The sequence below is a fragment of the Saccostrea cucullata genome, unplaced genomic scaffold (genome assembly GCF_032062105.1).
Source record: "Saccostrea cucullata isolate Sc308-1 unplaced genomic scaffold, CSIRO_AGI_Scuc_v1 ctg4108, whole genome shotgun sequence".
Lineage (NCBI taxonomy): Eukaryota > Metazoa > Mollusca > Bivalvia > Ostreida > Ostreidae > Saccostrea > Saccostrea cuccullata.
In genome coordinates, this window is record NW_026938908.1 from 50,926 (window position 1) to 69,950 (window position 19,025).

Here is a 19,025-nt window from a genome sequence, read left to right on the forward strand (position 1 = left end):
GACTATTTTGAAGAGACTTGATGCGACCACTAAAACACATGCAATGAAAGCGAGACATCGTGCAACATAGGCGAGAGCTCGTGCGAAGCTAAAATTTTCCGATCGCAAAGTGTTATAAAGTGCTCGTGCGCCAATTGTGAAAGGGTCCTTAATTAACAAGCACTTGAATGCAGGGATTTGATATGTTTAAATTTTTGATTTATTTCTTGCCTCGTTTTACATTTTTAACTTACATACATGCATATGTACCATATTCATTTTTCGTTCTAAACGGTTTTGTTTCAATAGGAAAGGTTGCACAAGAGTTTGAAATGTCTATCAAATTCACCAAGAGTAAACAATAATAAATAACAGTGCATATCTGATAAATGTCTACAACAAAAACTTAAAATCATTGATATCTGATTGAAGGAAGTGAAAACTGGACACGGAATTATTCAGGAAATCCAAGAGAAGATTTTGCTTAATTAATTCAACTATGGACTGGACAATATTAACCGTTTTCTTTGCTCAGAATTTTGGTAAGAAGATTGTTATTTTTTAGAACTTAAGGTCAACAGGGAAATCTTCACAATCGGAGACACACATAAATAACACAGTTCTTGCTTTGAAAAAATAGAATGAAAAGGGGGGTAACAACATCCATAAGTCAGATTCCTGAGCTAAAAAGAGTATGTATCAGTATACAGTTAAAGAATATCATTGAGGGAGTCAGCAAGATTGCAGTTCCCAAAGAGCAAGTCTATTTCCCGAGGCGCTTGCGATACAATCAAGACATTTGAAAAAGTTGATATTCAATACTATATTCTGTAACAATGTTTAATTCCAACAGGAATAGATAAAAAATACGTCAAAACAGAACACAGTCATGAAAGGAATTCCATTTTATCTATAAATCAGTTCATTGTCCAAGTTTTAAGTTAGTAAAATCGAAAGTAACATTATTTATAACATTTATATATAACATTTATATTGTTTTGATATTGCATAATACAACATAATTTTAAACTTAAACCGTCTTAGTAGTTTGTTGACACAAATTAATGTTTATGCTTGCATAAACAGAGTTTGTGTCAGCAATCAACTTCCAGAAACTACAATTCCACCGTCCATGTTTTAATTTACTTTTTTTGTATTCTGATTTCCGATTGGCTGATATAAATATTCTTCTATTGTGTAAGCGTCTCTTGATCTATGTACATGTTATTCGTCTCCTCCCCTCCTCTCTCCGTTATCATTTGCTCTCAATTCCGGCATCCCTAGCATGCAAGATCATATTTGCCATCAGGCAATATTTTTTTTTTCTTATTTAGGCAATATTTACATGTTGTACCTCAAAAATACAAACGCATATAGCAAAAAACATCATAGAATCTTAAGTTCACAATATCATTCAATGACATGTATATATACATGTTAGTTTACGATTTGTTGTATGGAATTGAGATGGGAGAAGTTATTCAGAAATAAACTACACAATGACAAGAGACCCACTGGCCACAACGATCAACTGAGCACACTGGATAAGAAAAAAAAGCAAACCCCCCCCCAAAAAAAAACAAATAAACAAACAAACAAACAAACAAAAACAGTCCAGAATTGAAAAAAAGGGATTGGGAGGAGGGGGGATTGAATTTTAAACTACCTGTTGTTACTTCCATATGAATAAAAGAAATGACCTTGCTGTTCTTGAAAAGAATATTTTTTTTCTCTGTATTCATTTACAAAAAATTGACCCCTATTGTGGTCAAGCCCTACCCCGGGGGGGGGGGGGGGTCATTACTTCAAGCAATTTGATTTTTCAACTGAGGATACCTCCGTATCAATATGACTAATTATTGTTTTCCTGTTCTTGAGAAAAAAGATATTTCCATAGTATTCCTGTATAAAACTTTGATCGCTTTGTGGCCCCATCCCACTCCGGAGTCATTATTTGAACAAATTTAAATTAAATCTACACTACCTGAAGATGTTTTCAAATATATATGAACAACTATGGCTTTGCCGTTCTTGAGAAGAATAATTCTAACAATATTTTTCTATAAATTTCTGTGTAAAATTTGTATCTTCCAATATAGCCAACTCCACCCTCAAGGTAATATTTTTACGATACTTGAATCAATAAAACCTGAGGATGCTTTCATAAGATATGATCAATCATGGCTTTGCCGTTCTAAAGAATATTTTAACATTATTTCCTATATATATGTCTATGTAAAACGTTGATCCCCCATTGTGGCGGCCTCTCCCCATTACAGGGGGTCATGATTTGAACAAACTTGAATCTACACTTTCAGAGGATGCATCCATATAACTATGACCAATAATGGCTTTTTTTGTTTTTGAGAAGACTTTTAACTCAAAGATTTCTCCTGTATATTTTAATGTTAAATTTGATACCTCATTGTGCCCCTCTCCACCACCGCAGGTTATGATTTGAAAAAATGTGAATTTACACTACATGAGGATGCTTTCAAATGATTGCATCTTTCCTTGTGCACTGGTTCTTGAAAAGAAGATTTTTAAAAGATGCCATTCATTTATCTCTAATTCAAAATTTTATCCTCTTGGACGAGGGTCGGCCCTTAAATCCTCTTCACCCGAGGATACTTTGAGCCAAGTTTGTTTGAAATCTTCATTTTTCATCAATGCAATCTAATTTTTTTGAGTCGGTTAAGCTATTTATGAAATACATTGTCTTCGTATTGACTAATTTTTATGCCTCCTTCGAAGAAAGGAGGGCATATTGCTTTGCTGCTGTTTGTCGGTTGGTCAGTCGGTCCACTTAGTTTCCGTTCATTTTCTTCACAACCGTTGCACATACTGAAATGAAATTTAGTATACAGAATTATCAGATAAATGTTTACATCTGTAGGTCAGGTTCTGTTTTGGGTACGATTGCACCATTTTTGACAGATTTGTGTCCCTAGGACTTTGAAAAATTCCAATTTGGAGAAGAGGGCATAAGTGTTTTACAAACATATCTAACTTCTTTTTATATACAAAACATACTTTATATACATTTGTTTTTATAATATCTCAAAGTTTTAGGAAACTTAACATATCGACAGGTCAGCACTGAGAAAGCACAAACTCAAAACATTTAATATTCAAAACTAAGTTGAATACCACTGAGTAGCTGACGCTGAAAATAGTTTTTAATTGATTCCTGTAGAATTATTTTAAGTGTTTGGTGTTGTTTTAAAGTGTTCTCACAAAATATCGTAGCAATACTGTACACAGAAAATTTGAATTTAGGAAACTATTCACACAACCCATTAATGGACTCGTAAATGCATTTTAGAGGCAAAGAAAGAATTTGAAATTTGAATTAGGTTCACTCACTGTATAAAATGGGCTTGTCTATATTCCAATTAGCTGACAAAGTCCGAATTTCCCATTTTAAACATAAATATACGCAGAAAACATTGATGCAGCCATCGATTGTCGCCCTTGAAAAATAGAAGTAAACAATAAAAATCACTCTTCATCAGGCCTAGATAAATAAATTGTGTGTTTTCGGTTCCCCTACCGACCCTAAAATATGTGAGCGGACCCTACAAATATCCACTTATATATCTACAAAAGTAAACAAATCCAGTTGTGCTATTAAAAATCTTTCATAGGCGTCGGAACGGGGGGAGGGGGGGGGGCTTAACCCTCCTTTTTTCAAATATGTACATAATATAGGCTTTGAAAACTGGGGTTTACCATTTTCTGTTGGTTTAGATCCCAACTTTCAATTAGCCCCATCCCCTCCCCTATCAATTGGCTTCCGACGCATATGTCTTAATTTCAATAACTTCTGCGCATGAGAAAATGCATATCCTATACAATTCCGTAGAAAAGATGTGACTGAATTCTACAGTAATCAATGACAGCGTGTTTTCCAATAAAACGTTCAAATATAATAAAAATGTTTTCCTTAAATACTTACCCAATTTTTTCTCAGGTTAATTGCTTCGATTTGTCGATAAAGACAGGCGTCTGAATGATGGAGACTATAGTGCAGAAGATTTACGGAAAGCTTCTAGTCGGATCAAAATCGAACAAAAACATACACTTTTAAACTGTATCCATTCCTTAATGTGGAATATTTCAATCCAAGGGAATATAAATTTAAGAAAAGGTCCTCCAAGCTCGTCCACCGCGCATGGTTCTTGTTAATAAGGAGATCGTCAGGTACATGTATTTCATATATATACTTAAACAGAAATTGTTAATCAAAAATTTTTGCATTGAAAGAGCTAAGTTAACCGTATTTTATTTTCATCTAGGCTTGTCCACAGTGTCCGGTTCATGCTATTACAACTCGAATTCTTCTACCGACGACTGTTACGCCTACGATTACGAATACACTAAATACCTCCACACCAGGCACGTAGCATCGTTTTTGAAAGTGGGGGGGGGGGGGGCAACCAGAAAAATCTTTACTTACCCGAAAAAATCGACAAGCAAAAAAAAAAAAAAAAAAAAAGAAAAGGAAAATTACAAGTTGCCCAAACTAGAAAATCCTATTTCGTGGGGGTGGGAGTGGTCAACTTTTTCAAAGAGCCAAGTTCCTCTCACTTCCAATTTTTTCCTACAATTCCTTGATATCACTTTACTGTGCTAAAAGGTGGGGAGCGGGGGGGGGGCAACCATCCTTTTAATGAACATTTTCTATAGTAAAGGTAATGTTGGGGAAAAAAGTGGAGGGGGGGGGGCAGGCCCCCCTGCCCCCCCTACCCCCTTGTTGCTTCGTCCCTGTACACGTACTCATATGGACTGAGGTAAGAAATATGAATTTTGTTTCTGGTGAAAGTTGTCTTATGAAAAAAATTACTAAAAACCATTTACCAATTACTAAACAATTATTAATTTATCATTTGCAATTACATGTACTTAATTAGCACTGGTTGGATTTCTACATCTGTTTATTTGTTGGATATGCCCAAATATGGCATGTCAAACGTTGCGATATTCGATCTTTTTCATTTGTATTGTATAATTTTATTTTTTCTAATTTTTTTTTTTTATTTTCTAAATTTTTATAATTTTTCTTAAATTATGGCAATTTTTTTTTAATTGGGATCGGGTTCGTGATGTACTAAATTAATACTAGTATTCCAAACGAGCTCCTATCCATCCATTGTTATTTGTTAATTTATTTTTCCATATCTTACCTATCTATTACATATCTTCAGTAACGATACATTAATGTTGAACACAGAAGTGTAGCAATACTTGGGGTCATATATGGTTCCTTAGCCGGATTGGCATCATTGGTTGGAGTAACTTTCTGTCTGTGTATGAAATGCAGAAAAACAACATTCGATCAGGGGATAGTTCTCTATGAAAGGATGGCAAATGTTGAAACAGGTGTTCAGATACGTGAGTGCAATTTATAATAAAAATAATCATTGTAATCAACTACACAATTTCATGCCATCAGTGCAAATTTTGCAATCTGTTTATGATCGTTGACAAATACAAATACAAATATTCCACATACACGTACTTTATATAACATTTTCATCTTTATATATTTAGCATTCAGAAAAAAAGAGATTCAATATCATAAGAGATAATCGTAGGGGGACACCAACGCACAAAATGCCACATTTCCCCCCTACGAAAATATACACCATAGGCCAGGTCACCTTTGGATCTATATATAATATAGAATTTCACAATTTTTCTGACAATTCTCTGATGATATTGAAATCACATACAGTTTTTAATTTAATACTTTTGTTGTGAAATAAAACTGAGTAAGTGCATTTTTTAAGAAATACAATAAACTCTCATTAGTCGCACTCTCATTTAAAAGTCTTCATTTCATTTTATATTTATCTATTTTGTAGGCAATGAAGGACAATGTATTGATTAAAATGAAAGTATTGTTACATGTATTATATAATATGTCGGAAAAATATTTATCATGTTTGTGTTATCAATTTTTCCTTAGTCTTTTAAACATTTTTTAGAGAATATGTTATAAACGATTTATGTACATTCTTTTGAAATTTACCAATGCCTTGATTATTTATGTAGTATTGATATTTTGTAATTTCTAATAATTGTTTTTGTTTTGAGTTGCGGTGGAACATGGATCTTAAATGTAAATAAATTGAAATTGAAAAACAAGCAAAACAATGTGCATTTTGAATTTAAACATATTTTATTGATTTATAATCAACTGGATCAGACTCAAGTCTTTCTAAATTATAATGTCCTCTCCAACACAAACAAAGAAGAAATAAATTTATATACACGTGATGAACAACAAACAAATCTACAATGCAGAAAAGAAGAAAAGAGTGCAGAGAGATAAGAAAGGTAGGGAATAGGAGTGCAAGGAAAGAAGAAAGAAGGAAAGGGATGTAAAGGATACAGAATGGTTACGCTTGCAGTTCAAAAAATCTGTTCGAATTTTTAATATACTTATGTACGGCTTTAAAAATATTGATATTATTTTGTTGACCCAAGTTTGGGTCCCCAACGAGAATTTTATCAAGGTCTATTCCTCTTTGTTATTTTCTTTAGTATGTAATAATTCTCTTCTTATTTCGGTATAATTTTTACAATAGAGGAAGAAATGCTCACTGTTTTCATTGATATCCACAATAACACTAGGCAATATGCAATTGTTCCTTGACATTGTTTTTAAAATATCCTTTTTTAGCTCACCTGAGCCGAAGGCTCAAGTGAGCTTTTCTGATCAAAATTTGTCCGTCGTCTGTCGTTGTCGTCGTCGGCGTAAACTTTTCACATTTTCATCTTCTTCTCAAGAACCAGTGGGCCAATTTCAACCAAACTTGGCACAAAGTATTCCTGGGTAAAGGGGATTCAAGTTTGTTCAACTGAACGGCCACGCCGTTTTCCAAGGGGAGATAATCATGAATTTGTTAAAAATTAATGGCATTTTTTAAAAATCTTCTTCTCCAGAACCGCTGGGCCAGGAAAAATGAAACTCATGTGAAAGCATCTTCAGGTAGTGCAGATTCAAGTTTGTTCAAATCATGACCCCCGGGGCAAGGTTGGGGCCAAAATGGCCGACCCAAGTTTTACATAGGAATATATAGAAAAAATCTTTTAAAATCCTTCTCAAGAACCACTAGGCAAGGAAAGATGAAACTCATGTGGAATCATCCTCAGGTAGTGCAGATTCAAGTTTGTTCAAATCATGACCCCGGGCCTAGGGTGGGGCCAAAATGGCCGACTCAAGTTTTACATAGGTATATATTGGGAAACCTTTTAAAATCTTCTTTTCAAGTACTTCAAAGCTATGATTAGTGACATATATATGGAATCATCCTCAGGTAGTGTAGATTCTAGTTTGTTCAAATGATGAACGCCTAGAGGGGGGGGGGAGTGAATTCAAGCCCGATGTGCTCAGGTGAGCGCTGTGGCCCCTGGGCTTCTTGTTGTAATTAGACTGGGACACATGTAAATTACCTATTAAGTACATGTAATGAAGTGATGGTTTTTACATGCTTCAACACAATATGAAAAAGAATTCATACACATCAACTGATAAATACATGTAGCAACAACAATACATGTAGCAACAACAAATCCCATATAATTTACATAGAAGCATATTAGGATGCGTAGAATTCAAAATGAAACATTCTTCAATTTCAGACAAGATGAATTATTATCAATTTAATGATTAATTTTAGAGTTATTGTACATTGAAAGAATGTGTTTATGTTTTCCTTTCTAATGCTACGATGTATACAATGTATGTAGTAGACCATATGTATATATATGTATGTTTTTTTATTTTGGCAATTTTACAAAATGTTATATTAGAAGAGGACTATCTAAGTTACTGAACTTGTGTCCGATCCTTTTGACATTATCAATAAAATATATGCTATTCAATTCAGTTATTGTTCCCAAAGGATTGACAGAAATCCGCAATTAACAAGCCATTGGATTCGGGATTTTGATTAATTAAACAAGAGGCCCACGGGCCTTATAGGTCACCTGAGTATCATGTAACAACTTTCCAGCGATTGTATTTGGTTCGTGTTTTAATCCAAAAGCCATGAAATTCACAAATTTTGAAAGAGGCACCATTGCTTATCAAAGGGCAGATTTCAAAGCTTTAATTTATTTTTAGTCAAAGTACCCCCCTGGTACCCCTGACCCAGCGGCTCTGAAATTATCTATTTTGAAAGAGGCCCCTTTCTTCATTATAAGGCCAGCATTTTTTTTATGTTTAGGATTAGTTATGAACATGAGAATAAAAATGTCCTAAAGGAGAAGGAAATACAATTTTTTTTTGATAAATCAATTATTAACATTTGTACGTTCTTTTTTTATGCTATCCTAATAGGCTCCTTACCACTGGACACATAATGCTTACAAGTAGGAAAGTAGAACATGTAATTGCTTATTTCATCATCTGCCAGTTTGGGCCAGTTGTATAAATTTTTGTGATGTTGATCAAAATATACTTTAAAAAATCAATTCTTTAAAAGTCTTTTAATATATCTTCATTTTTATAATATGTGTAAGGCGAATGTGTAGACATTGTTCGAAAATTTACTTGATCCCTAAAATTATAATTCCTATCATTAAACAGACAGGGAGTATTGGGGAGTTGGGTGAACATTTTTTTTTCAATTAAGTGTAAAATAATTTTACTGGCTGATGCAAATGATACTACATGCCTGTATACATTTGTATATTCTTGCCTTTTAATAGTTGAATTTTTTTTATTTCTTCAGGTTATTGTTTATTTCTTCCTCAGATGGACTTAACTTCTCCCATAGTTTTATTCATTACATCTGATGCATAAGCAATCCTTTTCTGAAGAATGATGCTTAGACTGTAAGCTATAACAGAGACCTAAACAATGTCGCTGGCAATATGCAATAGCTACCACGGGCAGTTTAAGACCTGGGGGAGGAAAATACTTTTGAAACGAATACATAATTATCTCACCAGCATGTCATTGTGCAACAAAGTCGTCAGCATTTTATTTGTCCTTTGAACGGGTGAAACGTTTTGAATGGCACTCTTATTGATGAATTTTACACTAAACCAAGCTATCTTCTTACCCGCCGTTTCACCTTAAAACCGGAAGTGCGAGTTCGTAAATTTGAAATCTCGATCCCGACTCAAATTTGACATCGGAAAGAAAAAAAATTGTTTTATTTTTTTCTGAAAATTCAAAACCTTGAGTGCAGGGTTTGTAAAACTGAAAATAAAATAAATCCTGGCCTTAAATATGCAATTAGATCATAAGCATATTAACCAAGAGCAAAGGATAAGGTGTTCAAAGAAATCATGCATTTCACTATATAATCATTAGAGCCCCACCCTTAAACAAGAACCTCTGACCCTGGGGCCACAAAATTCACAATTTTGGTAGAGGCACTCTTGCTCATCATAACTATGTACTTAGTTAGTTTATTTAATAACCAGGAGCAGAGAAGAAGATTTTCAAAGAATTCATGTATTTTCACTATATAATCAATAGAGCCCCGCCCTAACACCAGAACCCCTGACCCTGGGGCCATAAAATTCACAGTTTGGTAGAGGCACTCTTGCTCATCATAACTATGTACCTAGTTGGTTTATTTAATACCCAGGAGCAGAGAAGAAGATTTTTAAAGAAATAATGCATTTTCACTACCTACTTATTTAGCCCCGCCCTAGCACAAGAACCCCTGACCCCAGGGCCAAGAATTTCACAATTTTGGTAGAGGACTCATTGCTGGTTACAATCATGCAAACAGTTTGACTGCTTGATGTTCAGGAGTAAAGAAGAAGATTTTTAAAGATTGCATTAATTTTAGTGGTTTTGGCCCCACCCCTCGGGCCCCAGGGGGGCAGGGATCATGAAATTCACAATTTTTGTTCCCCTTCACCCATAGATGCTTTGTGCCAAATTTGTTTGAAAATGGTTCAGTGGTTGCAGAGAAGAAGCTGAAAATGTTCAAATGTTCGACGCACGACGACGGACGAAAACAGATAGCAATAGGTCACCTGAGTTTACTCAGGTGACCTAAAAATTGCATTGATACGAGTTCTCTTTCCCCCACTTTCATATATTTAATGAACATACATGTAACAGGTACATTTTTTGTATTTAAAAGAGAAAGTTGCGCTAGAGCTTTAAATGTCCTCCATGTTTACCCAAAGTAAACAATAATAAATCCTTCTGCGCACCCAAGTTACCTCTAAAATCTCAATTTAAAATCACGCCTAAAAACACGGAAGTAAAAATGTGAACAGGAAACTCAGCAAAAATCAAGTCAAGAATTCGTTATATTCTAACCATGGACTGGAAACTATTGACTGTTGTCTTTGCTAACATTTTAGGTAAGAACATTTTTTAGTTAGAACTAAGCTCAGAAGGTTTTCCGAGTTTTCAACACAATCGAAGACCTATTAATTACCGAGGTACCTGCCTAGTGGACGATATACTTTTAGTAACCCCCCCCCCATGCCCCTTTTCTATAGTTTCCGAGAACTATTAGACATGAAAATAGATTATTTCTCAGCCTATATTCTGATATAGCATTTCGATTTTTTTTAATAACCTTCTAATTTAAAAAGGGGAAGGGCGGGTTACACGTTTCATTCGTCAGGTGCCTGTGCATATTAGTCAAAAGATATTCGTATACAAAAGTTTAACTTTATTATGTGAGACAGGTAGGCTGATAATATAAGCGTGTTTCTACAAATTTGCATATATATCATAATCGCTAAAACATGAATAAGGATTTGCGGATGGATGATAAGGTACATTTTTGGGCAGATTCCTATAAAGTCTTATTCAATTTCGTTTTGGTGTTGTAAAATGTTTTGAAAAAAATTAAAAATCCACGAAAGGAGATTATACCAAACATTTCTAAAGTTTGTTATTCGTTGTCATATAATTTGTAGAATAAAATTTTATTGTCCTTTAAATCCAATAAAAAAAGTTCGAACATGCTGAATTTGTGGCCCATATTTACCTGTAAATGCAATCTATATCTATCACAAATAGAGTACTGTTACATGAAGTCAAAACATTATTAAAAAAAGAGAGAAATAATGTTTTTTTAAAGAATTAAAAAATATATTATAATAATCAAATATCTCTAATTTCACAAGTTGAAAAAAAAAAAAATAGCCATTAAATATGAAAGCATTATATGTGCGTCGGTTAACAAAATGTCATTGTTTTTCCCCGTCTGTTTTTATATTTGTAACAGTACTGTCTTTTAAAGTACGTGTACCTATATTCAAAGCATAGAAATTTATCTGTACCTATATTCAAAGCAAAGAAACCTATATTTAAATTAATTGTAAATATACCTTTCATTTAATGAATAATTATCAAAGATTGGCTTAATTCCATTATACCCCTCTTAAATTTATTTGAAGATAGGTACAAATATTTTGAAGATAGGAATAATAGAGTTCAAGATATAACAAATCTTTAAATCAACTGTACCTATCTATCTGGCCATGGTACACTAAAGGTACAGCTTCAAATTATTTAGACATTTGAACATTGTTACCTTAAAGTGGTAAAAAAAATTCCAAAATTACTCTTTAAGATAATGTATTTAACTACGGAATGTTGCATCTACCTGATCTTTGAAAAGGGCTTATAAAGCTTATGACTGGTGAAAAGGGGCGCTTACTCATCCTAGCCATCCGATCCCATCTCAGGAATTTCCAGTGTCTGTGTTTCATATGCTCTCTTCATTTGTATTGTTAGGAGATTATTTGAGATCGATCTCTGCTAATTTTCTCCACCTTATTTTATTTTATTTTATTTTATTTATTTATTACTTATTTTAGATCTCAGCTGAGGTTACATGTTCCTGTAGCCCTTATTTGTGTTGCTTAGTTTTATAATGTTGTGGAAATGTTATAATATAACCATAGTAATTGTTAAAACTGTACAAAAATTGTTCAGAAATGGTTTAATTTTTTTTTTAAATATTGAATATATAATAAAATCTCTCTTATAAATAAATTTCTACGTAATCTGGTTTGTTTATATACAAATCGTTTGAAGAACAGAAATTCAATGCATTATTGTATTTTTCGTTTAGGTTTATCCACCGTGTCTGGTTCCTGCTACTATAACTCGTATACTACTTCCTACTACTGTTACTATGATTACTACGATTATTACTACAGCTACTATAGTAACTACTATACACTGGGGTAAGAAATAGTTTTTTTTTCAAAAGCGGTTAAAATGGTTTTGAAAAATTTCAAGGAAACAACTTATCACATGTATTTTCCTGTTTGTTTTTACTATTTAGTCAGTAGTAGTTGGACATTATATTGAAAATTTTCACCCCAGGAAAACTATTGTCAACCGAGGCGCAGCATGTAGTTGAGTGTAACATTGAAAATTTTCACCCCAGGAAAACCATTTCAACCTCGGCTGCGCCTCGGTTGACAATGGTTTTCTTGGTGTGAAAATTTTCAATGTTACACTCAACTGCATGCAATATTTATTATATTATACTGAATGTTTTATACAAATACATATAACAGTGAACCACGCGCGCATAAATTATGCGCAGTCGCTATTTTTTGGATTATAACTCGCCGTCAAGTTGACTGTTGCTACGCTGGAGGGCGTGGCTTCTTTTTTCAGCGGGTAATAGTGTTTTTTAACAAATGTATCTCGACCAATCAGATTCAACTAATTTACATGAAAGTATAATAGAAAAAAAATATTCAATTATCCACCAGCTTGATATTTAAATTTGCAACTTTTCATCGGTTTAAATTCAAATATCCATTAGTGCATACAACACATTACATGTATTTAGGAAGGCATGAATAAAATATGCGGCTTGTTTAGACACACTGGCATTTTACATAAAAAATGAAGTAGTATAAATTTCTAATCATTCACACTTTTAAAATCTTGTTAAAAAGCGCTTCGGGCTTGCCGCACTATTGAAAGCTTGTAAAAAAATTTCCATTAAAAAAAAATTAATTGCATGCACTCTGGATGTGTAATATTAAAATCCATTAAGATTTCAACCAAACTGTTTCCTGTATTGAATTTGAATACTAGTACAAGTTAATTGTAGATTTGGAATCACACATCATATTTGACAAGAGGTTTAATTTTGTTTTCTTTGAACCTTTCTCCACTTCACTTTCTCTTCGGTCGCCCGCGTGGGGCAGTGGTTAGAGCGTCTGCTCTAGAGTCGCGAAGTAACTAGTCAATCCCTACGTCGCGGGTTCGAATCCCACTGCGGGACATGGAGACCGGTCCTTGGGATGAGATTGTATAAACCGAGGCCCCATGTCGCAGTAGGTGCTGGCACGAAAAAGATCCCTCATTGCTCAAAGGCCCTAAGTGCCTAGCATAAGACAAAATTTGTAGCCCTCCACCGGCAAGTGGTGGCGTCTCCATATGAGTGAAACATTCTCGAGAGGGACGTAAAACAACATACAATCAATCAATCAATCATTCACTTTCTGTTCGTCTGATTTCCATTTCAAAGACATCAGTTGAAGGGCATCACTTTTACCTTACCTATTTCAACCTTACACCCAACGGCAAACACTAGTTGAGCGGTTGTGAGCAAAGTGATTTTTATCTTTATTAGGACACCTGTACTTGCAATTCTAGCCTTGGTAGTGCTTTTACGTTCAACATATTAAAAAAAAATATCACAAAACACAGACAACCTTTTCATCGATTTAAACAGTATTAAAAGCATTGTTCGGCTGGAATTCCTAAATCATTTCCTTACCAAATAATCACCTGATATTATCAATTTCTTTGTAGAAATTCAGTCATTTTCTCCTGCTTTTTGGTCGAGGTTAATAACAATAATGTCATTATCTTCTCCTAGTGTAATGTTTATGAGTTACCAAGGCTTTAAACAGGTAGGATTTAAACAGATTCTTCATGTAATCCCCGGTCTGCCTGGTAAATGTAGCATGGAAAAGTGTGACAGGAAGTTAACACTAGTTTCCTGCTCACTAATCCTTGAATCAAAGGAATGTTTGTTTGACTATTGTACGTATAATTCCTCTACTGGATTGATGGTCATCTATTACAGAGTACATAACTAAAATACCTTGCTTTAACCTCTGTAAATCAATGTTTAACACAGTGTTGGTGCCATCCTTGGTATCATATTTGGCTCCCTTGCTGGATTGGCCATCTTAATTGGACTTCTCGTCTGCTTGTGTGTTTGCGTATGCAGAAAAACCACACCAAATCAAGGCACAGTTCTTTATTACAATCCCAACACAAATGTAGGAGCAACTGTGTTGCAAACTACCCAGTCACGTAAGTGCGGTTGATAAAAAATGATGACATGTTCGATCTTTGAAACAGCAATTATTAACGTTAAACGAAATTTTAAAACCTAAATTTAAAACTTGTTTTCAAAATTAAAGAAAAAATAATTTCTGGTTGCACAAATAATCTTTCTAAATTAAGACAGACAGAGCAATTACATAGTGTAGTCATGGTTTCATTGTGCCATTTTTCTAACGTTTCAGCGGAACAGCCTTACACTCAGCTAAGGTTTTACCCGACCTATCCTGAGCAGATGCAAGCACCTGGGCAGGCAACTGGGCAAAGTGGAGCATTTTCTGGTGCTTTACCTCCCCAGTACAGTCCATCTCAACAGTCTACTGAAAATGAAAACCACACCCAGAAATACTAGTGACGTGTTGCTAAATGGTTGTTACATCATCGACATTCTTAAAAAAGGTTTAAACTGGTAAAGACAAGCAATGAGTAATCTTAAGTTGCTTTGTTCTTTTCTTTGTTTGTTTGTATATTGCTGTTAACGTTCTCCACTTATTGTTTAATTATTTATAAATGCAGTTTTTAAACTCCCCTCAAAGAAAAATACTTTTAAACATGTTTATTGTATAATTATGATATTTATAAATACTTTGATGACTGATTACATATTAATCATTATAATAAGTTTGAAATTTCTAATAAAAGTACGCATGTTTTTGTGAAGACTGAACATCAAGAATTCTATTAAAATTAAGAAAAAAATCCAGAGATACACAAGTCATGTTTGAAAATGACAACCAATCCTTTATTTGTAATTTTAAAGATAACACTTTTCTTAGAAACACTGAGTTAAATGTACGTACCCTACCAAATATATATACTTACATAGCAGGGACTCTCTTTTTATGGTTCAGTACAAATGAGCTAGAATATATAGCACATTATAGTCTCGTGTGTTTGTTCTGTCCAATTTATTTCAATATTTCGAAGGTATGTGCTTAAAAAATATCATTCTATTGTATATTCAGTGCAATTAAGAGCCAGACTTTGGAAAAAGACCTTGCATGCTATTGCAGGTCTGTATATGTCTACTTTTCATTTCAGGTTGACACACTCAATCTCCTTAAAGATGCTTCAAAATTTCATTAACTGATGTGATGTCTTATTCATATCAGTGATGAAAATCCTTTGACAATGAAGTATAATATATACACCGTATAAGGGCAAAGCCTCCCATTGTCACATCCTCTGCATTGAGAAACATTCATACGATTACTTTTCGAGAAAAACGCTTTGTCCACGATTTTACGGGACAACCCTCGTATAAGATGATTTGAAGGAAGAAATAACATGTTAGTTATCATGGCAGCTGATCCCAACTCTGATGTATCATAGGCCCGTGTTTGCTCTGCTCCTATATTTTGAATTGTTTTATGGACTTTGATATTGAATGCTGTTCGTTAGCTCCATATTCGAGTAAGCGGGTTATGTAATTTTCGTTTTCTGCAATAGCTGCGACGTTAATTCCCGTAGTAATAACCAAAGAAAAGATATTTTATTGTTTAAACATGTATTAACATAAAATGTGTTAAATATTGTGATGTATATGTAAAATCTTGTGATAAATACGTATGTTCAAAATCTTGTCATGTATGTTCTGTAAATTTTGTAAAGTAAGTGAAATAATAATGCATTTTGGGTAATATTTGACTTCATTTCGATAACTTTAGTTTAATAGTAGAAAGTAGAACTAGACCAGAACTCTATGGAAAGGGAGAACCCGGGCTCGGGGACTGTACAACTTTATTTTAAACTGATAAAGTCGATAACCTAAACTTTTGCGCAAATCAGAGAATGTATCCTGTTTTGTATGACAAGGAATCCCACAATGCACACATATTGTACAAATATCACAAGATGATAGACAGGATGATAGAATATGCATACCAATTCATAGGTTGAATGCACATTACAAGATACTGCTGTATCGAATAAACACCACAAGATGGTAAATATAGCAATTCATTCTGCATATACATAACGAGATATTGAACACCTGCGCCGAAGGCTCAAGTGAGCTTTTGTGTCCGTGATCTGTCGTTGTTGGCGTTGATTATGGCGTTGTAAACTTTTCACATTTTCATATTCTTCTCAAGAACCACTGGGCGAATTTAAACCAATCTTGCCACAAAGTATCCTTGAGTGAAGGGAATTCAAGTTTATTCAAATGAAGGCCCAATCCGTCTTCAAAGGGGAGATAATAATGAATTAATAAAAAATTATGGTATCTTTTAAAAATCTTATTCTCCAGAACCATTGGGCCAGGGAAGATGCATGAAACTCTTTTGGAAGCAGCCTCAGGTAGTTTAGATTCTAGTTTGTTCAAAATCATGACCCCGGGGTAGGACGGGCCCCCAATGGCTGATAAAATTTTTACATAGGAATATTTAATAAAAAAAATCTTTTAAAAATCTCCAGAACCATTTGGTCATTAATATTATCCAGTTACTTTATATCATAATTCGTTAGGATAGGATTGGAAATCCAATTTTTACATACTAGATATATATAAATCTTCAAAACATCTAAAGAACAGGAAAGCCATGACATGCTTGGTGATATTTAAGCATTCTCAGATAGTATAGTTTCAAGATTGCTCAAATAAGAATTTTTGGGGGTAGGCTAGGGTCACGTTGTGGTATCAACTTCTATATAGACATATTTTTAAAATATCTTTAATTAATAGAATAATTTTTTTTTGGAGAACACCAACTCCATGATTAGTAATTTTTTAATGGAACAAATGGAGGCATCATCGGGTGGTTTAGATTCAGGTTTGTTCAAATTATGACCCCCGGGGTAATGGTGTGGCCACACTAAGGAATCAAAGTAATATATATAGGAAACATCTTCTCCAGCATTTAAATGTTTTGTTTAATCAATTTGACATGTAAGCATCTGCAAATAGTGAAGAATTAGATCTATACAAATATTTTTTTTTTCCAAATTAAAATTTCCGAGGGGGAGGGGGGTTATCAATGGGCCACGATGGGATATAGAATTGGAAACACTCTATAAAAAACTGTTTTAAAGTGTAGCAAACTTAACCTTGTATGCTTTATTGATATAGTGAAATTCTCAAGTAATAGAAAATTCAAATCCCCCTTCCCCAAACAAGTAAATTTAATACTAAGCTGATTTGTGTTTTTAACTAGCTCATGTGCTCAGGTGAGCGATGTAGCCCATGGACATCTAGTGATACATCAACCTAGCAGATTTGTTCAAATACAATTAAACTATTTTTCTAAATATTATTTAGCTAAGAACAAGCTGTTTAAGAAACAGGTGTTTGGTTAACTTTACATCTTAGAAATACGTATATTGGACTTGACAGGCAATACAAAGCTACTGACTAAGAAACACGCCATTTGGGATACATTTGTAACCGACATCATATCAGTTTCCCTTGATATTATTGATTATTTTTAACCCATTGTTCTTTAATTTTTCTTTGAAATAAAATAATGAAAGATAATACTTGAGTATATTCGAAACGTGTCTTGAAAAATTGTGATGACCGTTTTGCGGTGATTTACTTATGCATGCTACACATTAAGATTTACTGAGGTTTTGGCTGATTTCTTTCTATGCAGAATGTCTATAGACATAAATTTGGTGCGCAGAATCCACACATCCTACCGGCTTCAACTTAATACCAATTACTAAGCTTTTAAGACTTTTTGGCACACGTTCAGACATTTTTTGTTTTTATTTTTAGACTTTTTTTGTTTTGCATTTTGTTCATCTGATTCAGATGATGCATATCAATTTAAACATTGATGCATTTTTTCTTGCTTTTTTGTATTTTTTATGCATTGCATAATTAATTTCTGTATCTTTTCATTATGCATTTTTCTCCTTAATTTTCTTTCCGGGTTTAGACGAGATTAAGATTAGAAAGAATTCAAGATTAAGTTGAGGATATGTTAATTTTATTTTACCAAAAAAAAAAAAAAAAAAAAAAAAATCTTAAAAAATAATTTCCTTCTACATTACACTTTACAATCATATTCTTTCCTTCATTATGAAACGTCTTGAGTATCAATTTAGTTAAGATTTTGTCAATTAATTTTGAAATTCCAAACATTTATTTTCATCAATATCAATAACATTAAAATCAAATGGAAAATAAATTGAAATATGGAGCTTTGCTACCTTTTTTCAGAAATGAATTATATGTCAAACCAAGATCTAGATGTGAAGAAAATGTGATATATTTAAATAGAAAAATCAATTATTTTTATCTCATAATAAAATGAGAAATATGAGGTACATGCTTAGTAATAAGTCATTAATAAGTACAACAAAACTTCTACTGTGTCCCCCCCCCCCCCCAAAAAAAAGACAATTATACATTAAGTACTTCCAAATCACCGTGCTATAGCGTTACTATGATACATTATTCAGTAACGTATGATGAAACGATTCCTTATGGAGTTTTTACATGGAGATTTGACCATGGTAAGTTAATGTCGTATTTGTATGCCTTAAACGCAAAATAGCCCTAATTGTGTTAACCGTTGCATTATAGGAATGACACAGGCATCTGTTGACATAAAGGACAATGTCCAGTGATGCGCCGTTTTCTTAAACACTTTGCACTTTCATAATAAAGAGGCTTAAAAGTTCGATTTATTCATAGAACTTTTTTCCCAATCAAGTTACATGATCAGCCACAAGTTTACCATGATGAAAATTTGTTGTTTTTCCATTTCACTCTAGAATT

At 33.5% G+C, this 19,025-nt stretch overlaps 1 protein-coding gene across 2 annotated transcripts in view; it reads left to right on the forward strand.

Moving 5' to 3' along the window:
- LOC134251755 (uncharacterized) overlaps positions 1–15,527 on the forward strand; it is a 31,881-nt gene extending 16,354 nt beyond the window's left edge. Inside the window, exons 1-4 of one of the 2 annotated variants that reach the window (XM_062734170.1) lie at positions 10,185–10,323; positions 12,054–12,168; positions 14,094–14,272; positions 14,488–15,526. In XM_062734170.1, coding sequence (XP_062590154.1) covers positions 10,281–10,323; positions 12,054–12,168; positions 14,094–14,272; positions 14,488–14,654 — 504 coding nt within the window. In that variant the 5' untranslated portion in view covers positions 10,185–10,280 and the 3' untranslated portion in view covers positions 14,655–15,526. Of the gene's footprint in view, positions 1–10,184; positions 10,324–12,053; positions 12,169–14,093; positions 14,273–14,487 lie in introns of those variants that run through there. The other variant, XM_062734171.1, reaches the window with a different exon arrangement.
- Positions 15,528–19,025: the final 3,498 nt, after the last annotated feature.